The 25,066-nt window shown below is 36.8% G+C and overlaps 1 protein-coding gene across 1 annotated transcript; it reads right to left on the bottom strand.

Moving 5' to 3' along the window:
* Window positions 1-3,552: 3,552 nt before the first annotated feature.
* Window positions 3,553-20,040, bottom strand: LOC140145300 (uncharacterized). Its single transcript, XM_072167059.1, has 7 exons — window positions 19,748-20,040; window positions 16,330-16,491; window positions 14,819-15,301; window positions 13,435-13,605; window positions 11,905-12,402; window positions 6,206-6,697; window positions 3,553-4,011 (listed from the first exon to the last, which is right to left on the bottom strand). Exons 2-7 carry the CDS (start codon window positions 16,433-16,435, stop codon window positions 3,557-3,559), a joined length of 2,205 nt encoding a protein of 734 aa, XP_072023160.1. The 5' UTR covers window positions 16,436-16,491; window positions 19,748-20,040; the 3' UTR covers window positions 3,553-3,556.
* Window positions 20,041-25,066: the final 5,026 nt, after the last annotated feature.

The raw sequence follows: 25,066 nt of genomic DNA on the forward strand, positions 1-25,066 counted from the left end.
CATTTCATGATCATTTTGTTGTTTTAATCAAAATCCAATCTACATGGACCACTTAATTAAATGAACCATGCTGACCCCCTTAAACATATCAGAAAAATTGGTAGCATGGCTCATGTAGATTGGTTTTCATTTAAAAACTAAGATGACAATGCAAGTAGGCCTGTAGCCAGGGTTTATTAGGGGGTGCAGGGAGCTCAAAAGTGCACCTTTTGTGGATTATTCCTTCAAAAATGGGATTTTCAATGTTTTTACAGGTAAAGTGTACCTTTTTCAATTTAGCATTTTTGAGGGGTGTGTTGCATCCGCTCTGGCTACAGCTATGCAGGGCCGGATTTACCATAGGGCCAGATCGGGCCCAGGGCCCCCAAATTTTGGGGGCCCCATAATTGCCTGTGCAGTGTGCATGTTCCATTTTAGCCGAAAAATGCCATGTTTTGGGCCAAAATAGGGTACAAAAATTGCAAAATTTTACTCGCTTCGCGCACACTTGTCTGTTATATAGCAAAATTCAGCTTCAATTTAGGCTAAAATTTAAATTTTTCGCGTGCAAATGTCCTAGTAAAATCTAAAAACATGGCCACTTGAGTGCACATGCCTTCCTCACGGTCCGTTTGGGGCCTCCAAATTTTGGCCTGACCCAGGGCCCCCAAAAAGGTAAATCCGGTCCTGCAGCTATGCATGCAAGGCCTACGAGAGGCATTTTTGTGATGCAAGGCCCTGGACTAAATGTTGGCCGGTATTCTTACATGTATAAATCAGTTTACATAATATTGCTTCTAAATGTTTCATTCAATAATGCTTTAACCATTTCAAACAATGGCTTTTAATTGTTGTCAAAATGTGTTATTCAACAACTCTTCTCTTTTACAGATGAATCCACACACAAACATATTTACAGAAGTGTCATGTATAATGCATTGGAACTTGCGCCAGCAAGTCATGTTGCATCTGTTACACGCAACCAATATGGTTGCATACATGTAAACTTTTATAGCATTTTAGAATAAAATTGAAGCACTCTTGAATGGGACAGCAAAGTAGCCAACATGCCTCTTCATTAGTCCAACTGTGTGAGAAGTTGTTAAAACTTCATGTTTTTGCTTTAGTAGCAAGTCATCTCTCTTTCTGTAGAGACGCTGTATTTTTGGCTCTGTGGTATTTTGCTTGCTAGCTTGGTTCAATTATTTGCTGTATATATTTTTTGTTTTGATTTTTACTAGTGCAGCAACAGTGTACACTCACTGCATTGGTTTTTATCTTGTCTTTGTCTTGTTCCCCATAAGTTGGGTACACCTGGCTTGAATCTTTCTATTGTTAAACTTATTACTGAAGTTCACTTGGAATAAAAAGATTCATCTAGACCTGTATGATCTATTTTGTTGTGTTTGTGTGCCGTATACTTATGAAGTTGAACTGTGCAGTTCTCCCGAGGATAAAGGTGAAGCGAGTTACGATGATGATGTGTTAAAAAATCACTCTAGCATGCAGTCAGTGATGGACCCAAGCTCTCTCATCTCTATCTATAATAACTGGAAGTGTGCACATTTAAGTGAGCACATAAAATTCATCATGTCTGAAACTTGTGCACGAGTATATGCATGTATAGACTTAGATGTTAAATTCATTATTTTGGAGGAAGGGGCTAAACATTGCCATTTTAAATACTGTAGTTTCTAGTTTTGTTGCTCACTTGTGATATCAACAGAGAAATCAACTAAACCAATCTTGTAATGACTAATGTTCAGTGGCAATGATTGACTAACTGGCATTCCTCGTAAAATAATCATGTGAATTACCAGTCACCTTTAGCTTGCACAGCTGTTCATCAGAAATTAACAACTCTGTAGGGCATGGAAATTGTATAATATTAAATTGTTTTCCAGCATGCTTGTGTATAAAATTAATTAGCCTTTTTGAAATATTGTGGGCACAAAAGAAAAGGGTGTACTTTGATTAGGGTAATCTTTTGTCAGCTGAGAAGCATACAAAAGATTACCCAAACCAAAGTACACCTTCTCCTTTTGTACCCGCCATATTTCAAAAAGGCTAATGATATATATCGTCGGGTGCATCACATACTGGTCTATCTTGAATTTTTGACTTTTCTGAGAAAATTGGTATATAGTTCTTTTTTACGAAGCTCTTCTAATTCAACAAATTACAGACCTCAATTTTTCCTAAATAATTAGTTACAAAATATTAAATTTGAACTATCTATGATTTTTACAAAATACGGCTTTCACATACTGATCTATCTCGAAAAAACACGCATTTATAGAAAATCTCAATTGAAAATCTGCGTATTAAGTTTACCTTTCTATAATTTAATTAGATTATGGATTTTCATGAATGTGGTTTTAAATTAAAGCATATACTTAACAGATTTATTTAAGGGCTGGGGTATGAATGTTTGGACAGTATTTATTGTGGGACATTAGAGCACATCAGACATATCGAATTGCATTCTGAATACGAAGAATGTCATCCTGATATCAAATAATTTTGATTTTTTGAAATTTGCAATGTAATACACATTTTATGGCAAATCATTAAAAATGTATATTTTTGATATTTAACAGTACTTGAAGTAAACTTTATAAATCTGATGATTTATACTTAAAGTGTATGTAGGTGGGATGAAAAGCCGACGATCAATTGAAAATTTTGACCTTTAAATATTGAAGATATGGATTTTTTTTCCCAAAACACCAAAAAAAATAGGTCTTTTTGGGGAAAAAAGTAAATATCTTCAATATAAACGGTCAAAATTTTCAATTGATCGTCAGCTTTTCCTCCCAGCTACATACACTTTAAGAATATATCATTAGATTTATATAATTTACTTCGAGGACTGTTATATATCAAAAATTTGACAAATATTAAATTTTTATAATTTGTCATAAAATTTGTATTATATTGTGATTTTCAAAAATGAAAATTATTTGATATCAGAAAGACATGCTTACATTATTCAGAATGCAATCGATAGGCCTGAGGTGCTCTCATGTCCCTCAAAAAATACTGTCGAAACGCAATAAACGCTCATTCTAGATCCCTTAAGTGGAATCTTTAATTATATTTACGTATGCAATATTGCTTAAAACTACACGTAAGTTATAGTTCTGTATGTGAAATAGTTAATTTCCCGATATCGTATTTAAAGTGCATGACATACTGGTCTATCTCGATAAGCTTGAGATAGACCAGTATGTGATGCGCTAAAGTCACGTCACCGTTCATGAACTCGAGATAGCCCACAAGATAGACCAGTATGTGATGCACTTTAAATACGATATAGGGAAATTGACTATTTCACATACAGAACTACAACTTTAGTGTAGTTTTAAGCAATATTGCAAACGTAAATATAATTCAAGATTCCACTTAAATAAATCTTTTAAGTATATGATTTAATTTAAAAACACTTTCATGAAAATCCATAGTCTTATTAAATAATAGACAAGTAAACTTAATACGAAGATTTTCAATTGCGATTTTCTCGAAATGCGTGTTTTTCGAGATAGACCAGTATGTGATGCGTCCGACGACGTCATGTTTATTTGTTGGCACCTGTATGCAGTCTCTGATGTCTTGTTAAGTTGCTTTTACTTTTAAATGTTTTGTTACATATGTTGCATTTGTATGGGTTTTCTCCTGTGTGAGTTCTTTCATGTTCTGTGAGACCATCTTTTCTGTGAAAGTTTTTTTTGCACAAATTACATGTATATATTTTCTCTCCTGTATGAATTATTTTGTGTCTTTTCAAATGGCTCTCCTGTGTGAATACTTTGGTGCATACACTGCACCTGAATGGTTTCTCTCCTGTATGAATCCTTTTGTGTCTTTTCAAATGGCTCTCCTGTGTGAATACTTTGGTGCATACACCGCACCTGAATGGTTTCTCTCCTGTATGAATCCTTTCATGAACCTGAACTTGCCCATTATTGGCAAAATTCTTCCCACAGTATGCGCACTTAACTCTCCTCCTGTATGCGTCCTGTTTAGATGTACCTGTAAATAATTGGAAAGAGAATAAAAGTAAACATAAAATTAAATTGTATTAATTTGAATCACAAATAAACTCATTACGAAATGTCAAAAGGTCTTGTAGTCTAACCCATGCCCTACGATGGCAGGGGTGGTGGAGGGGTACCAACCCCACCAAGGTTTTTTTCATAAAGTATAAAAAAAGGTGTTACGCCAAAACGACTTTAACTAATCTTAGATCCATCCTTTGCGCTCATTTTAGTGATAACATTTTTACCCCAGTATTAATACGTAATAGGGATAGGACAGACCAGCAAAATAGTACCAGGCAGCCTGCCCCCGGACATGCCCATCAGGCAAGTGTGCTTCCAACTTATAAGGAGGGATCTCACGTGCTATGCGCATGCACTGAATCAGGATCCCAGTCTTGTATAAAAGAAGCCGCACTGCTGTATAGCCGCACTGACTTTCGGCGGCTCCAAAAATAAATGTATAAGCCACAGCTTATATTTCAGAATTATTAACAGTAGTACTATGACCTATAGGATTAGGATTTATGGTCCGTCCAAGCAATCCCAGAATCATTTGCTTGAATGGATAGGTGGTTTTGATATTGAGGGGGATGTGTAGTTATATTATGTAGTTTTTCCTATCCTACAGGTTATCTGTTACTCTTCCATACTACGGTTATTGAAGCTATATCTTGATGTAGATTATTCATCCAGTAGTTCAAAACATTATTTTGTAAATTAAATCAAATACTGGAACTAAAATTTGCAATTAAGCTTTTGCTACGTCTGGCGTCACAACATCTGGCGTCATCATAACATCTTCAATCAGATGCCTGACGAAGTCCGATGCTTTCGGACGCAACGTAGCAAAGTGAGTTGCAAATTTTAGTTCCAGTACAGACGATGGTGGACTACATTATTCAATGTGGCAACAGCCAAAAGCGTAAACAAAATAGACAATATGGCGGCAACACTGCCTGCACGATGGGCCTTAATTATTTTTTCTCAGAGCCAAGATCAATTTTTAGCTCTATTGTCCGGGTGGCCCCATTACAGAAAAAAAAATGCACAAAATATATTTCCCAGTGCAATATACATTTTCACATAATCAAATAATTTTAAATTCAAAGAAAAAAGAAGAAGAAAAATTTCTAATCATCGCCGGGGATGGGAATCGATCTCGGGACCCTCTGCGTGGGCGGCGAGATCCGTAACCACTACACCACGTAAACTCATTGATACACACAGGGGAAATTTTCAGTATATATCGTAACATATCGTATGCGTTATTCACACATAAAAATCAAAAAACAGTACTTGCAATGAGGTTCACTGGCGAACCTCAGCGGTTTAGACTGATAAAATAGTGCTTAATAACATACGTACAGTTTTGGAATAATTTGAGACATTTTTGTGTTTACGTGTAAAACCAATGACAACGTCAAAATTGAGCCAATCTTGGCCGGCCCCCCCTGTTCCAGTATTTGATTTAATTTACAAAATAATATTATTGTAGCTATATTTACAATGGGTCGAAAGTCCTAAATATCCACCGACAAGTACAAATCGATTTATTTTTGAAGCATCATCTGTGATTTTGGCATCTGTAAAAGATATGCAAAGGCTATTTAGATGATCAGCTAGAGATGAGAGGGCCATCAAAGATCTTTATTATGTTATATGATGTACTTCTATCATGTCTATTCAACAGGCCTACAACTTCTTGTTCATATTACTTTAAAAACATTTTTATTTGTAACTTAAAACTGGTTTACAGATTTTGCCATCTTTATATATATATTTATTAGTAATATTCCATTTCCTAGGACCGGCAGCAAATTTTTGTGAGCAAATGCTGTTTTTGTATGACATTAAGGCATATATGTGCATTGTACTTACTTACACCCTAGAAAACTTTGGATAACGAGATGTTCAGTCTTGCTATTAGAAGAAATATTTCACTTGAATGAACATGTGCAGCTGCCAACAGCATGACGATTGTCCATGATCCAGCATACACTGTGTGACTGATGAATGCCTGCAATGTACGCAATGCTGAAGTGAATCAAACCATGCCAACTCCCTCGTGATTGGTTCATTTTTTTGATAAGGTCCTTCGTTGGCGTTGTTTTTGGAAATAAGTTTGCATACAGCTGTTGGTGGCTGTGTTCATTCAAATGAAATTGTTACATCATTTATGTCCTCACCTGTTTCCATTGGCTTCATCATTGGACTACTCAGTCTACTGTTGGTCCGGCTATTGGAGCCACTATTTGGCGCGGATGGAATGTCATCATCTCCAACCATAAATTTCACTGGTGGATCTGAAGATGGTCGCTCGATCACCGATGATGGGATGCTCATGCTCATCAGATTCATAGGTGATTTGGGCCGGACATCTACGGATGACACTGGCATCAAACGTGTAATCTGGGACGTTGGTGAATGCGCGATTCTCTGAGGCTGAATTTGCGCACTTGTTACCGATGATATCATCTGAGCAGCAGATACATTTGGTAGTTGCTGTATAACACTCTGTTGCTGCAACATAGGGTAAAATTGTGACGCCTGTAGCATTGGCTCCTGTTGTTCCTCAGGGAGTGTTGCAGAAATGGGTGAGGATAATATTGGAAGACTTATTGGTGGGGGTGATGATTGAAGACTGATTGGAGAACTCACATTGGGTGTTCTTGATGTAGCTGTAAAGGATACAATTCAGAAACAATGAATGTAATCAGCATACTTTAATATTTTTCATTCTGTCTGATTTGGATCCAACATTATTTAGTGTATAGTTTCTCAAGTTTATCGAGACATCAACTCTCGAAAGTCGGGAATAAAAAAAAAATCGCATTTCGTATTTGTTTTCAAACCACTCATGAGCTTTGAGACCAACCTTTCTTTTTTTTCTATTAAATATCAACAAATATTTCTTTCGTAAGTTCTCTATTCCTTGTTCTGAGTTTATATAATGCACACATTCGGCTGTGAAGGTAAACTGGAATAAGCTGCTGGAAGTTGATGCACTAAGATCAGATCACAAGAAGGAAACATGATTAAATATTAATCATTTCACAGGGTATTTGAGCACAAAAATATTGTCTACTGCTTGGAGCACAAATCAGTCACTTTTCCACTGTGCTATGAGCATCATCTGCTGTGGATTCCTCTCCAAGTTTGAAAATTGTATACTTTTATGTAGGCCTACCGTACTTATCATCATTACTTATTTAAAGATACAAAACAAAACAATGTCTAAAATTTCCTACTTGGAGTCGCCTTACCATCCTTCCTCTTTAGGTTTGAAATCTTCAGGTCCTTATCAATTTTAATTGTAAACTTATCAAATTCAAGATTTTAATGTTACACTGGTCCATCTTATGTGACACTTTATGGGGAGAGTACTGGTAATGGAAGAGAAAATGGACCTTTCCTACTTTCTGAAGTCTACTTTAGTCCAAAGAATATAAAACTATACATTTTTTGAATGGAAATGAGTCTAGGAATCTTAAAGGTAACATCAGATTTAAACAAATATGTTCAGTTTTTGAAAAAAAATCACAAAAATTCCTTTCTGTTCCAAATTTTTTGTGATAACATTCCAAAAAATCAATCTGGAGAAAAAAAATCAGTTAGTTTTCATAAATATTAGGGAAGGATTGTCTATTTTTTGAAAATTCGCCTCATTTTTCAAAATTTTGAAAGCAATTTTGTCACTCTGATCAGCAAACATAAGATACATATAATAAGGGTCATGCAAATGAAAAAATAGGGTCATTGGGAATGAAATTGTGAAAAGGGGGTTCATTTGGTATTAATTTTTTTTTTAAATGGTTATTGGGTAGAAATTTTTGAAAAACATTGAAGAAAATTCCATGTTCTTCCTGCATTTTTTTATGGCATTTTGATGATAAAATTATAGAAAAAAGAGGTCATTGGGTAGCCAAACTTAAAAAAATGGGGGATATTGGGTAGGACTTTAAATAGAAGGAGTATTATTGGGTATTCTCTAATAGTTCACTAAATTGCTATAGAAGAAATTGCACTTGAATGAACATGTGCAGCTGCCAACAGCATGACAATTGTCCACGACCCAGCGTACACTGTGTGATGAATGCCTGTGTGTAGGCAACACCAAGGGGGTGACACTAAATTCACGGTTGTTCTATTAGCAACGCAAAATCTATGAAAAATTCAGCTGGTTTACTAGCTAGAAAGTGAGGCCAGTTATCGATCCGTTATAGCTCGTTATGAATAATTCATGTTCGACCCCTTGGATCATGTTAATTGAGTTTGGCAAATAACAACGTTGTTAGTTTTGCGAACTTTGCCTGTTCAATGAGAGTATAGCACGCCCCAATACATCTGGGCACAAACCAGGCGAAAACGATCCAGTTTAATGAAATGGCGGACGGGTATTCCCATCAGGCACCAGTGATATGTTTTTCAAAGAAAGTCTACTAATTTGATATGAAATGACATTTTGCAATAGCAAAGTCAAAATTAGGACTTGCTGTCAATAATATGAAGGAAATATGTGACAGAGGCAAGGTGGAAAATACAAGTAGTATTTAAAAGTTATAATAACCTTTGATACCCGACCTGACCTTCCATCATGGCGCCATGATTAAGTCTTATGTATTTCTATTATGCTCTCAAGTAAAATAAAATACCAATCTGTACTGAGCAGACAATGTTACTTGGCTCCCAGCATGAATTATTGATTTTATACAGAGGTAAAGAAATGAACAGTGTATGTGCATGATGTGCAAGCATACTCCAAATATTTACGGTAAATCTGAATAGTGGTCACATGTACTATATGTTGACATATCATGTGTTCGGGAAATCACGTGGCAACATTTTAAGATTTCAGGCTTGTTTACTAGTTAATTGCCATTTGTACTCTTTATTATTTATCTTTGTTAATTAACATATATTTTAAATGCTGATAAATCGTGGTTGGCTGCCCATGATATCTGTTAAATTCAATGTTTTATGAATATAATTCTACCACTCAGAGGGGGGTACACAGCAGAATTTCACATCACCTGACTTAGCTAGATTTGAAGCTCTGCTCTTCAAATTCATGTAACTTTTAAAGTTTATACATTTAATATATTTAATATGATACTAATTTTTTGTTATAACCAACTGGTACACGAAATATACTAGCTTATTACCTATACAGAAAGGTGATTATCAGCCTTCACTCAGCAAATTGACATGCCCGGCATATGCAGCCATTCTCCGTCTGGATTACATGACTGTCGCCCTCAATACGTCTGGGCACAAATTTAAATAACAATACGCTATTTACATATCAATGCGGCCTCATGCTAATTAAAGCTGCCCCATCCAGGAGTTCATCTATGGCAACACCATGAAGCAATTCCTGGAGAGGGCAATCCCTCATTTGCATGTGACGCATTCTTATTTAAATTAGCCATTGTGTTATTGCTTAATATTCATATGTTATGGGGAGCACTTTACACCACCAGGTTGGGCAAGTCATGAATAATTTAGCGTTGTGAAGCCAAATAAACTTATTATTTCCCAGGCTTGAAAAAAATTACAGGCAGAGGTGGGATTCGATCTCGGTACCTCCCGGTTAAAAAGCAGAGTGCAAAACCACTAAGCCAGCTAAATATCTGTTGTAGAAAAGGGGAAATATTTGTCTCTACTCTAATGAAAATAAAAATTGAGATCTTTAAACAAAATGTTACGGCTCTATTGAAAAAAAAAGATTGATATCAAAATAACTTATATTTATTTCACAAGGCGGCATTGTCACAGACAAACACTGTATAGGCTAAAAACTAGATCCCCACCACTAGACGCCGTCGTAGCTCAGTGGTAGAGCATCAGACTGGTGATGCAAAGATTGATGGTTCGAGTCCTCCTGTCAGCAATGTTTATTTTTGTGAATGCAATGCTACGATACCATTTGTTCAAATTTTTCTTATTTATTTATTTCTTTTTTTATTTATTTATTTGTTTATTTATGTAAATAATTATGCATGTATTTATTTTGTTTAATCACTCACTCAAACTCTTTAGAAAAAAGGGCTCTTGGTCGATCAGTTCATTTATTCAATGTTTGATGGTTTCATATGTCTATTGATCGAAATTGAATATCATATAATTTATTCATATTCATTGTTTGTGAATTGATTGATTGATTAATTAACTGATTGATTGATTTATTGAGCCGGTGCAAGTGAGTGCGTGAAATGTTAGAGGTGAGTTACTTGAACAAGAATAAATAAATAAACAAACAAACAAACAAACAAACAAACAAACAAACAAACAAACAAATAAATAAATAAATCAATAAATCAATCAATAAATCAATCAATCAATCGCTTTCCCACTCTCAGCCTGCCAAAAATATTGTGACCATCCCCCTGTTGGACATTCAAATTATTGGGATCCCAAATAATGATTAAATACATCAGATTGGTAGATGTAGGCCTACAGTAAGAAAACTTTTTTTTAAAAACTAAACCGATATTTTACTCATTATTGACCATGGTAGGCGAAACCGTCAATAGTGATTAAAGAATTTTAGTTCAAAATAAAATTTACATATCATAAGCGCTTCCGGACCTTTACTGTTATCCTGTCCCCCCCCCAAATCCTCAAATCCCGAAGCTCAAATCCTTACATATGGGTCCTTAATTTCCTGACAATCCTTAGATATGGGTACCTATTTTCGGTAAAATCGTGACCCTTAAAATTGGTCATGGGTTTGGAAGCTCGGGCCGCACATCTCCGTCGAAAAATAATCCAAGTACCCCCCCAAGTTAATCCTAAGCCTATTAAAGCGTTTTAAGGCAAAAATCGCACCCTTCTCACCTCAATTTTACCCTTCCTCAGGACTCATAATTATTGCCTGATAATCTCCTAAATTATTCAATTGTTTTTTCGATGGGCCTAAACTCCTGTAATATACATGCACATATTAAATACAGCAAGCTACATTCAAATTATACATGCACAATACAAGTGCTATTCCAGAAACGCTGCACATCAGTGACATCACTTAATTAATATTCACCGGTAGTGAATAGCAAGCTTCGAAGGTTGGAAGTGCGCCCACTTTACTACCTGAGAGCAATCCGGTAGTGGCGTTTCAATTTATTACGTGTTGGGAAATCCACAAGATCAAATAGAACGGTGAGTGATGATTATTTACTTGTTTTTAAAAACAAACTTCTTAGGCCAGTAATAAACTACGTTCACGGCCGACAACTATAGTTTGAATGATATTTATTATCACACGAGGAAATAAAAACAAACGAATATGGCGCCTCACGTGCTTCGGGTCAGGTCAGTGGTCAAAGGTTTTTTATCGCTAAATCGCTGGCTGAATATCGTATCAAATTCAAGTGATACACTACCGTCGTATTATTGACACCAATTCCTAATTTCAACATTACTATTGCGAAAGGTTATTCCATTATCAAATTAGTAGACTTTCTGTAAAAAACAAATCACTGGTGCCTGATGGGAAATACTAGTGCGCCATCACCGGATTGCTCCCTGCTCTGCTAGCTGGCGCTCTTTCAAGCTTGCTACTCGCATTGAACAGGCAGAGTTCGCAAAACTAACGGCGTCGAGTTTGCCAACCCTAAAAGGGATCGAAATTAATTATTCATAAACCGATCGATAACTGGCCTCATTTTCTAACTAGCAAACCAGCGGGATTTGTCATAGGTTTGCGTTGATAATAGAACAACCGTGAAGTTAGTGTCACCCCCTTGGCAACACTGAAGTGAATCAAACCATGCCAACTCCCTCGTGATTGGTCCAGCGTTGGCGTTGTTTTTGGAAATAAGTTTGCATACAGCTGTTGGCGACTGTGTTCATTCAAATGAAATTGTTACATCATTTATGTCCTCACCTGTTTCCATTGGCTTCATCATTGGACTACTCAGTCTACTGTTGTTCCGGCTATTTGAGCCACTATTTGGCGCAAATGGAATGTCATCATCTGATTCATCTCCAACCATAAACTTCACTGGCGGATCCAAAGACGGTCGCTCGATCACCGATGATGGGATGCTCATGCTCATCAGATTCATAGGTGATTTGGGCCGGACTTCTACGGATGACACTGTCATCAAGCGTGAAATCTGGGACGTGGGTGGATGCACGATTCTCCAGGGCTGAATTTGCGCACTTGTTACCGATGATAGCATCTGAGCAGCAGATACATTTGGTGGTTGCTGTATAACACTCTGCTGCTGCAACATAGGGTAAAATTGTGACGCCTGTAGCATTGGCTCCTGTTGTTCTTCTGGTAGAGTTGCAGAAATGAGTGGGGATATTGGAAGACTTATTGGTGGGGGCGATGATTGAAGACTGATTGGAGAACTCACGCTGGGTGTTCTTGATGTAGCTGTAAAGGATACAATTCAGAAACAATGAATGTAATCAGCATTAATATTTTTCATTCCGTCTGATTTGGATCCAACATTATTTAGTTTATTGTTTCTCAAGTTTTATCGAGACATCAACTCTCAAAACAAACAAACAAATATAATAACAATTGTCGAAGTTTTCACAATTTCTTCGCTAAACGACTTAAAGCTATAAGCTAACAAATAGTGTTGGAATTGTGCATTAAATTGACCAGCATCAATTCTCATAATATCAACAAGTCAACAAAAATATTAAAATTAGCAGGAACTAAATATTTCTTTCTTAAAGTTCTATATTCCTTGTTCTTAGTTTATTTGGTAAACACCTTGATTTGGGTATAAAATAAGTGTAAAATTGCAAATTTTTTGCACGCTTTGTTGGAAATAGACCCCAATATGTATCAAATTTCACGTTGAATAAGTATGAAAATGAAACTTTTCGCGCACGTATATATCCAAACAAAATCGGCCCGGAATAATGCTCACTGGGCAATTTCTTTCTTCACCTCCGACGAAAGGTAATGGCAAGTCACTGGAAATAAACTGCAAACTGTTTCAATTTAGCCTTCATATTACGCAATAGTTTAAAGTGTCCACCAAATGCCTTAATTTGGTGCTCTTTTTGTAAAATTTTCCACAACTCAGGGAGCACATCCCCCTCAAACACCCACTGCATGTACAGGATGCCCACTTCCCCAGGTATTTCAAAAACCTTGTGTCCCCCCCCCCCCCCCATGACGCCCTTAGATATGCAACACGATGAACATGTCACAAATAACACAGATGCTTGAAAAAACTATCCAAACTTTTGTTGTTGAGGAGCAGTGGCGGCACCAGGAATTTTTTTTTTGGGGGGGGGGCTTGAGGGGAGGCGAAGTTGACAAATTTTGCGCAAAATTGCTGCAAAAAGTGGGAATTTACATAATTTAGGGGTTTTTGCCTCAAAAATGCGTAGTGCCACCACTGTTGAGGAGTTTAAATCAAACTCCTATGAATACCATAACTTTTACCTTGTCCCACAGGTTGTGTTTGTATGGATGGAGGACTTGGAGGTGCAACAATAGGTCTTTGTTTGCTGGCTGGTAAGGCTGTTAAGGCTTTGCTGCTAGGCCTCTTAGGCCTCATACTATGAGTCACAGGCTGTGCAGGTAAACTGGAATAAGCTGCTGGAAGTTGATGCACTAAGATCAGATCACAAGATGGATAAATATTAATCATTTCACAGGGTATTTGAGCACAAAAATATTGTCTACTGCTTGGAGCACAAATCAGTCACTTTTCCACTGTGCTATGAGCATCATCTGCTGTGGATTCCTCTCCAAGTTCGAAAATTGCATACTTTTATGTACTTCTCATCATTACTTTTAAAGATACAAAACAAAACAATGTCTAAATTTCCTACTTGGAGTCGCCTTACCATCCTTGCCCCTTCAGGTCCTTATCAATTTTAATTGTAACTTGAGTGTTTATCAAATTCAAGATTTTAATGTTACACTGGTCCATCTTATGTGACACTTTATGGGGAGAGTACTGGTAATGGAAGAGAAAATAGACCTTTCCTACATTCTGAAGTCTACTTTAGTCCAAAGAATATAAAACTATACATTTTTTGAATAGAAATGAGTCTAGGAATCCTAAAGGTAACATCAGATTTAAACAAATATGTTCAGTTTTTGAAGCAATCACAAAAATTCCCTTTTTTGTTCCAAATTTTTTGTGATAACATTCCAAAAATTTAATCTGGAGAAAAAAAATCAGTTAGTTTTCATATTAAAATATTAGGGAAGGATTGTCTATTTTTTGAAAATTTGCGTCATTTTTCAAAATTTTGAAAGCAATTTTGTCATTCTGATCAGCAAACTTAAGATGCACATAATAGGGGTCATTGGGTATAATAACAAGTGAAAAAATAGGGTCATTGGGTATAAATTGTGAAAAAGGGTTCATTTGGTTTTAATTTTAAAAAAAAATTGGTTATTGGATAGAAAATTGTGAAAAACATTGAAGAAAATTCCATGTTCTTGCATTCTTTTATGGCATTTTGACGATAAAATTATAGAAAAAAAGAGGTCATTGGGTAGCCAAACTTAACAAAATGGGGGGTAATTGGGTACCTTCTCTAATAGTTCACTCTTGCTATAGAAGAAATTTCACTTGAATGAACATGTGCAGCTGCCAACAGCATGACAATTGTCCACGACCCAGCGTACACTGTGTGATGAATGTCTGCATGTAGGCAATGCTGAAGTGTATCAAACCATTCCAACTCCCTCGTGATTGGTTCATTTTTTTGATAAGGTCCTGCGTTGGCGTTGTTTTTGGAAATAAGTTCGCATACAGCTGTTGGCGGCTGTGTTCATTCAAATGAAATTGTTACATCATATATGTCCTCACCTGTTTCCATTGGCTTCATCATTGGACTACTCAGTCTACTGTTGGTCCGGCTATTGGAGCCACTATTTGGCATCGATGGAATGTCATCATCTCCAACCGTAAATTTCACCGGTGGATCTGAAGATGGTCGCTCGATCACCGATGATGGGATGCTCATGCTCATCAGATTCATAGGAGATTTGGGCCGGACATCTAGGGATGACACTGGCATCAAGCGTGAAATCTGGGACGTTGGTGAATGCACGATTCTCTGAGGCTGAATTTGCGCACTTGTTAGCATCTGAGCAGCAGATACATTTGGTAGTTGCTGTATAACACTCTGTTGTTGCAACATAGGGTAAAATTGTGACGCCTGTAGCATTGGCTCCTGTTGTTCCTCAGGGAGTGTTGCAGAAATAGGTGAGGATAATATTGGAAGACTTATTGGTGGGGGCGATGATTGAAGACTGATTGGAGAACTCACACTGGGTGTTCTTGATGTAGCTGTAATTAAAGGATACAATTCAGAAACAATGAATGTAATCAGCATTAATATTTTTCATTTCGTCTGATTTGGATCCATCATTATTTAGTTTATTGTTTCTCAAGTTTTATCGAGACATCAACTCTCAAAACAAACAAATATAATAACAATTGTCGAAGTTTTCACAATTTCTTCGCTAAAGGACTTAAAGATATAAGCTAACAAGAATAGTGTTGGAATTATGCATTAAATTGACCAGAATCAATTCTCATAATATCAACAAGTCAACAAAAATATTAAAATTAGCAGGAACTAAATATTTCTTTCTTAAAGTTCTATATTCCTTGTTCTTAGTTTATTTGGTAAACACCTTGATTTGGATACATAAAATAAGTGTAAAATTGCAAATTTTTTGCACGCTTTGTTGGAAATAGACCCCAATGTGTATCAAATTTCACTTCGAATAAGTATGAAAATGAAACTTTTCGCGCACGTATATCCAAACAAAATCGGCCCGGAATAATGCTCACTGGGCAATTTCTTTCTTCACCTCCGACGAAAGGTAATGGCAAGTCACTGGAAATAAACTGCAAACTGTTTCAATTCAGCCTTCATATTACGCAATAGTTTAAAGTGTCCACCAAATGCCTTCATTTGGTGCTCTTTTTGTAAAATTTTCCACAACTCAGGGAGCACATCCCCCTCAAACACCCACTGCATGTACAGGATGCCCACTTCCCCAGGTATTTCAAAACCTTGTGTCCCCCCCCATGACGCCTCTTAGATATGCAACACGATATGAACATGTCACAAATAACACAGATGCTTGAAAAAACTATCCAAACTTTTGTTGTTGAGGAGCAGTGGAGGCACCAGGAATTTTTTTGGGGGGGGGGGGGGTTGGGGGGGAGGCGAAGTTGACAAATTTTGAGCAAAATTGCTGCAAAAAGTGGGAATTTATGTAATTTAGAGGTTTTTGCCTCAAAAGCGTAGTGCCACCACTGTTGAGGAGTTTAAATCAAACTCCTATGAATACCATAACTTTTACCTTGTTCCACAGGTTGTGTTTGTATGGGTGGAGGTGCAACAATAGGTCTTTGTTTGCTGGCTGGTAAGGCTGTTAAGGCTTTGCTGCTAGGCCTCTTAGGCCTCATACTATGAGTCACAGGCTGTGCAGGTAAACTGGAATAAGCTGCTGGAAGTTGATGCACTAAGATCAGATCACAAGAAGGAAACATGATTAAATATTACTCATTTCACAGCGTATTGGAGCACAAAAATGTTATCTACTGCTTGGAGCACAAATCAGTCACTTTTTTTCCACTGTGCTATGAGCATCATCTGCTGTGGATTCCTCTCCAAGTTTGAAAATTGTATAGGCCTACTTTTATGTACTTATCATCATTACTTATTTCAAGATACAAAACAAAACAAAACAATGTCTAAAATTTCCTACTTGGAGTCGCCTTACCATCCTTTCCCCTTTAGGTTTGAAATCTTCAGGTCCTTATCAATTTTAATTGTAAGTGTTTATCAAATTCAAGATTTTAAAGTCATAATGTGTGATTTGCTTCACAGCGACGCCCTCAATTTTACTCGGATTTCTACTTTTTGCATAATTATAATGCCCAGTGGTATACTAAAATACCACGTAAAAGACTAAGCCTGTATGTAGGGGAGAGCGGGGAGTGTTCGCCCTAGGGGCAGGTTCGCCCACCCCTTGTTTCTCAGCACTACGGCTATCCGGGAATTTGGTGATGGCAAAATTAGGTGACATATGTCATTATAAACTTCTCATATTAGCTACTCGACATATAGGGACGTGTTCATCGAACTGCAGCCAAAACAAAACAATTACACCAAAACGTAATTTTTTCTTGCATTAATAATGTTGTATTATCATTGATACATAATTACAGATGGTTTTAATGGAAATCTGTATTGGGAACATATGGGATTTGTCAAAGATTTAATGCAGTTATAAACTCCTTATTCGATTTGTATTTTGCATACCCTGAAGAAAATACAAAAATGTGCACAAGGGGCACGTTAAGCCCTTTGAGGATGGGGCATGTTCGCCCTATATCTTCCCAGGCGGACTTACCCCCAAACTGGAGGACGGACCTGCCCCATCAGCGTATTATGCAAAATATTTATAATTATACCATTAAACAAGGTAAAACTACTGAAAAGCATGTTATGTGGTATCAGTATTACTCATACCACCGTTTATGTCCTAATCCATAATCTCCCTGAAGTTGTAAACATGATACGTTTAAGCCCACTTTGGACCCCTACATTTTACCCTGACCCGACCCCTACAACAAATTTAGTGACTCCCCAGAAGAGAATGAATGCCCTGTATACTCTTGCTAAATGTTTGCATTTAGTATGTTATTGTCATGCAATGTTTAAACCTTTTTTGTGATTAGGGTGAACTTACCCCACCATATGGGCGAACCTGCCCCAATATGGGGCAAGTTCGCCACTTTGCAAAACTTTTTTGTTTGCTCTATCCTGTTGCTATTGTGAGGTCTATAGTTCTGGTATTGTGGCCGTATATAGCTAAGACATAGGGCTTTTACATGGGCTAATCAGGTCATCCCTAACCTTAAAATTGACATCGCTAGGCTGGTCAGAAAAATATAGGGCAAACACTCCCCGCTCTCCCCTACACACGTCGAGCGCGATGCTCTTTGCAGTTACATGTAATACGATCACCGAGAGCAGTACAGGCATTGTAGGCGTTGGAATGAATCGCAATTTTCTTCGTTATACCTCATTTGCTTGGCTCAAAATTAAAAGGGGATAATGTGATCAGTGAAAACAAACATTTGAATAAGAATCTATTCTTTATGCAAATCATACATTATTGCTTTAATGTTACACTGGTCCATCTTATGTGACACTTTATGGGGAGAGTACTGGTAATGGAAGAGAAAATAGACCTTTCCTACTTTCTGAAGTCTACTTTAGTCCAAAGAATATAAAACTATACATTTTTTGAATGAAAATGAATCTAGGAAACCTAAAGGTGACATTAGATTTTTACAAATATGTTCAGTTTTTGAAGCAATCACAGAACTTCCCTTTTTCGTTCCAAATTTTTTGTGATAACATTCAAAAAAATCAATCCGGAGAAAAATAAAGTAAGTTAGCTTTCATAAATATTAGGAAAGAATTGTCTATTTTTTGGAAATTTCTTCAAATTTGCATCATTTTTTGAAATTTTGAAAAGCAATTTTGTCGCTCTGATTGCAAGATGCTGCTGATGCACATAATGGGGTTTATAACAAATGAAAAAATAGGGTCATTGCGTATACAATTTTGAAAAAGGGGTTCATTTGGTATTAATTTAAAAAATGGTTATTGGGTAGGAAATTTTGAAAAATATTGAAGAAAATTCCATGTTCTTGTATTCTTTTATAGCATTTTGATGATAAAATTATAGAAGTCAAACTTAAAAATTGGGGGCCATTGGGTAGGACTTTAAATAAAAGGGGGTAATTGGGTATTCTCTAACAGTCACTTCCTCTAATAAATGCCCCACCATTTTTTTTTCACCCAAATATTTACAAAATGCTGAAATTTCCAAAAAATGACATCGCAAAACCTCAGTGGAAATAAACCAGGGTCAGAAGTTTGGCAAGAATCCATTCTTGCAGAATTCTGTTGCAAGAATGTAAATTACTTCTCGCAGCTCTCCGCGAACTTCTGACCCTGTAAACTGGAAGTCATTGAGCCTAAGTTTATATCATTCATAGTTCATCATTTTTGTTTGATTTTGAAGCTAAACTAACTCGAAACTAAATTTTTTTCTGGAATTATAGTTGCAAATGCCACCCCCTGAAAATGTCACTCCCCTTGAGGCATTTATTAGAGAATAGGCCGACAGTAAACACCTCAGTCCTCAAATAAAGGACGTCCACAGTTATGCACCCTACCCTACACCAAAACCTGATCTTGTTGTAACAATCTGATTGATAAGGTCATGTGCAGAAACTTGTTTGCTCCAATTTAATACCAAATTTGCTACCAAACCTCTAAATTGACAAAGATTGATACCAGTATGAAAGTTGGTGAATTTTCAAAAGTTGCACGGTCAAAATTGCTAGGCGTGGTCAAGCTTAACTTCCCCGCGATGGGCCTAAGTGCCAGTACAATGTACCGTTTATTCAATTGTTAATTGGAAATACATGGATGGAAGAGAGAAGTGGCTGTGGTAAACACCAACTATGCACATACAAGGTATTGAGTTCAGTTGAACCATTTTTACAAACAGCTACAAACCAGCAGGACTCGAACGACACTTGCTTCGCTCTTTTTAACACCTTTTTGTTTTGACTGTTTAAAATGACATCATGCATAGGGATTACTACAGCTCAAACTAATGTGTCATATGAGTTGCAAGATACCCAGATTATCAAGAGGCAAATGAAAGCCTACACAAATATTTATACACTCACCAGCATCTGTAGGACTATTTCTGTTGGATGTTGGTCTCCTTCGTGTACCACGGATTGTTAAAGGCTCTTCCTCAACACGAGTACTATGGCCTGTTCCTGTATCCTGCTGACAATCATCTTCTCCTTCAGGACTTGGTGTGTCTGTGGTTGGGTCTCCTGGATCACTGGATTGCCTTGCCACTGAGGATGAGGCTGTTACAGGTTGCTCTGCTGTGTTGTCTTGACCTTCCTCATTTGTTGGGTCAGAGACATTGGATGATACACTACGAAAATAATGCAAGATTTTATATTAAATTTCTATCAGTGGAAAACTGAAATTCCTCCAAATAAAAGGAGGCCCCATGACACAAGGGAAAAAGCGGTAAAACGAGCAAAATCGCTCAAAAACGCTAAGTTCGCCAAAATTTCCCACAATTTCTGTTAAGTAAGTTTATAATCTGAAAAAGAGGAGAGATTCTGCAAATAATGTGCAAATAATGTGAAATAATGTGCGATTTACCGCTTTTTCCCTTGTGACATGGGGGCTTCTTACTTGCAGATGATTTTACATGCAGAACTCAAACAGGTGATTAAACCATTGGGCTATTCCAGTTAAAATCCATACACCCCTATGGAAGACATGCCCTTAATCTTCCACACAGGGAGTGTGAATAAGTTACCTGAATAGGCGATTCCATTTGATATCTACACCCCTGTGTGCGCGATTGAGGTCATGACCTCCATCTAGGGGGTGTATGCATGTCAAATGGAATAGCCCATTGGCTGCAAGAGTGTGGCAGTCAAATTTCACTGTATCAGCTACACATTGAGTATGTATAGTACACAGCAGCAAAATATCGATTTCAATTTTTTGCGGGCTTTTTTTTTTTTTTTTTTTTTTTTTTTTTTTATCTCGAAAGCCCTAAGTAATATGCTGCTCGTTCTAAACTTTGATCCGGAACCAATTCTAATTTTTTGAAAAAAAAAAAAAAAAGCACTTGGAATTCCAGAAAAATGCATTTGAAGTTTTAATTTTACATGGAACCCTATGCAAAATATACAAGTTGGAGTCCAAATTGAGCTATATGCTACACATTGGCTGCCTTGAGATTCCAGTGGTTAAAAATATGAGTGATTTTGAACGTTTCAAATTTTCAGCCCCCCACCTACCCCCCCTGCAGATTTTTTTTTTTTTTTTTTTTTAAAGGCGAGTGATTTCAAATGTAAAATCATGATCTGGAACGGACTTAAATATTGAAATCCTTCAAATCCTACAAAAGAAGAAATGTTGGGCTATTCCATTTGAATTCCATACTCCCCACTCGGCAAGACATCTTCCACACAGGGAGTGTGAATATCAAATGGAGTTGCCTGAATGGGTGACCATATTTGATATCTACACTCCTGTGTGCAAGATTGACGCCATGACCTCCATCTAGAGGGTGTAAGGATTTTAACTGGAACAGCCCATTAAGCATTGGCTGCATTGATTTCACACATCGGACATACAAGGTAGGCTGGTAAATCACTGAGTGTAAGCACATTGTGTACTTTGGAACCTGTGGAGCAAATTTGATTTAACAGGGAGTGTGAATATCAAATGGAGGTGCGCTTTTTTACACTCCTCTGTGCAAGATTGACGTCATGACCTCCATCTAGAGGGTGTAAGGATTTTAACTGGAACAGCCCATTAAGCATTGGCTGCATTGATTTCACACATCGGACATACAAGGTAGGCTGGTAAATCACTGAGTGTAAGCACATTGTGTACTTTGGAACCTGTGGAGCAAATTTGATTTAAATTTCCGCTTTTTTTACACTCCTCTGTGCAAGATTGACGCCATGACCTCCATCTAGAGGGTGTAAGGATTTTAACTGGAACAGCCCATTAAGCATTGGCTGCATTGATTTCACACATCGGACATACAAGGTAGGCTGGTAAATCACTGAGTGTAAGCACATTGTGTACTTTGGAACCTGTGGAGCAAATTTGATTTAAATTTCCGCTTCTTTCGAAAAGCCCTAAGTAATATCTGCGCGTTCTCGTTATGAAACTTTGATCCGGAATCAATTCTAATTTTTTGACGCCAGAGGTAAATAGCACTTGAAATTGCGAAAAAAGCCATTTAAAGTTTGAATTCTCCCATTGAACCCTGTGGTAAAGCCACATTTTGGAATTCAAATTGTGCAATATCCTATATATTGACTGCCTTAAAATTGCAGGGGTTGAAAGTATGGGCAATTTCAAACATTTTATTTTTTTTGACCCCCCCCCAACGCATTTTTTCCCCTTCAAAAATTTGGTGTATGGCGGTGATACAGGCCCCATGACACAAGGGAAAAAGCGGTAACACGAGCAAAATCGCTCAAAAACGCTAAGTTCGCCAAAATTTCCCACAATTTCTGTTAAGTAAGTTTATAATCTGAAAAAAGAGGAGAGATTCTGCAAATAATGTGCAAATAATGTGAAATAATGTGCGATTTACCGCTTTTTCTCTTGTGACATGGGGGCTAAAAGGCCCATTCAGTGGTTTGTTCATCAGGAGGTCGAGGAGGATAGTAAAAAATCATCAAAATTCAGGTTTTGGCACCTTTGTTAGTGTCATAGATGTGCTAACATTGCCTGCCAGTGGTTAAGCTGATGTATAAAAAAGGTGGCACGCAGGATCACTCAAAGTGGGAAATTTTAGATATTGTTTTGTATTGTATCTTTAAAAGTAATGATGATAAAAGTATAGGCCTACATTTTCAGAAAGGAAATAATGCATGGAATCCAACTAGCACAACAGATTCCTACTAAAATGAGCAGTTTTTGAGAAAAGCGCCAAATTTGATTTTCCATACCAATTTTTTTTGGTCCACCATAGAGTACCGAAGTGATGACGTCACAGAAAACTTTTTTTGCATTTCAGCGTTTTGAATACCATGTATCGGTGGAGCATGATGAAAAACATCCACAGTCCAAATTTGGTGGGAATCGGATCATGAGGGCCCGAGATATGGCCGCATGAATACCTAATTAGCCCCATTGAAATCAGTGTAAATTGGCCTGGTTCCAAACAGTTATGAACCAGGCCAATTATCTCGGGCCCTCATGATCCGATTCCCATCAAATTTGGACTGTGGATGTTTTTCATCATGTTCTACTGAAATATGGTCATGAAAATGCTTAAATGCAAAAAAGAAAATTTTATGACATCACACTTCGGTACTCTATAACAACTTACCTTAAATATCCAAATTGATGCAAATTGCATGTGTTCTAATTACACAATCAAAATTTGATTTTCTCAAATTTTTGAATTTTTTTCTTCATTTTAAAAACATACTTTAAAATATCCCAAAAAATAGTCAAATTTTGAACTTTTTTGACTGCATATTTTGTTTTCCATATGACACATTCCTGCACCAATTTCCCCTCTTTGTCCTGCCGAGTTCCCGGTGGCCGGGTTTATTGACAGACACATAAGCCTGGAGATCTTGATTGGCTGACTTTTTGATGAGATTCATTTGATGGTCTCATGTAGTTATTCAGTGATTCAAGATTCGGCAATGTCCAAGAAACCCCTGATCTACCACAGTCTCTGTCCAAGTCCTGAAGGCTATGTTTTCACTATCCTTGCTGCTATGCTAGTGTTTTCCAAATGTGACATGATCTGGTCCATGGGCGGGGGCCAAAAGGAGGAATTTTTGAAAATTGAGTTAATATAATTATTACCTTATACAAACATTAAGCTAGCATATACTGAAAACAACAAAGGTTTAGCACACTTGGTTCTAAAGTAAATGAAGTTTTATGATGCCTATTTTCTTATGTATTTTGACCCCATACTTTTGCCTTGGCCCCCATGGACCAGATCGTGTCACAAATGGTCTTCTATGTTGACCATAAGCTCCTCTTTCGGAGAAATGGTCATATGTCATGAATTGGACCTGGGGAATTGGACGAAATATCAAATAAGGTGGAGTAGTTACAAAAGTTTTTATTTTTTGTGTTAAGCCATTAATTTAAATTGGAAGTACTTACGCTCTTGCATGAAGTAAGGTATCATTTTATTCCTAATACTGTCTTCTTTTGAATGAAGAAAACCCCAGTTCCAAATAAAAAAAAGTTAGACCTTTAAATGTCGGTGGTGGAGCAGCCATATAGAGTTTACACACAAATTAGTCAAAATGATGACTTTTTAAAAGTGCCATATCTGGAAAATTATAACTCTTGGGGGTCTCAAAATTCACAGGTATTGCAATCAATAATATATTTAAAACTAACAACATGTCATTTGTAACCAAAGATCTCATTAATTGATTGTTAATTAGTGCTAATCATGCATAGAGTTTACACACAAGCAGCCATCTATAGAGTTTTTATACACAAATGTGGTCAAAACGGTGCCTTCTTTTAAGTGTAATATCTGGAAAAGTTAACTCTTGGGTGTCTCAAAATTCACAGGTATTGCAATCAATAACTCAGCTCTTTAATTATGTTTACTTCATGTCATGTATAGAATGAACGTTATGTTCATATGAATCAGAATTGGTGACTTTCCTCTGAATTTGCAAAGTGTAACTTTATCCATACCATGTATATCATGACTATTCTATATAGAGGTCTCCATTGAGCAAAGTATTCTTGCATTGAGTTTCCAGAATATTCATGCACAAACCAATGGAGATAAATATCAAAACAAGTGAAAACTAATATCTGATGACAAATACATACCTTTTACTAATTATAATGGAATATTTTTTTTTTAAGGGGGGCATATAACATCACAAACATGATAAAACACTCAAGCCTCGTTTGCAATTTCCCCTGGAAGTGTTCAAAGGTGTGCAGTGAGCCATCAGTGGTCCTTGATTGTTGGTGACTTTTGTGGCCGTGCTAATTTCACTTGTCTTACTTGCATTTGGCAAGCCATACTCAGAGTGATCTTGTTATAGTACTTTGTAGAATGGGTCTAGCATTGGTTCAAGACATTTTTTGGTATACTTGCTCGGATTTGAATTTACTTGGGGCCACTGGACCTTTTATGGTATTATAGTGAGCGGCTCTGATCAAGAGCTAACCTCCCATTTGATACTTTTTTGATACATGCCACTTTTGATAATAATCGAAATGCTCATTTGATACACTTTTTATATATTTTTGATACATCTCGTTTGATACATTTTGCTATTTCATACACTTTTGATACAGGATAAGAATTGGAATGCTCAATTGATATATTTTTCATACAACGTAAACTGGGGTGACTTTGGACAAATTTGCTGTATTGTCCTAAAAATTTTTCAATGATCAGTAGAATCCCAAGTTTCATGATGGGATTGGCAAGTACCAAT

The sequence above is a fragment of the Amphiura filiformis genome, unplaced genomic scaffold (genome assembly GCF_039555335.1).
Source record: "Amphiura filiformis unplaced genomic scaffold, Afil_fr2py scaffold_206, whole genome shotgun sequence".
Classification (NCBI taxonomy): Eukaryota; Metazoa; Echinodermata; class Ophiuroidea; order Amphilepidida; family Amphiuridae; genus Amphiura; species Amphiura filiformis.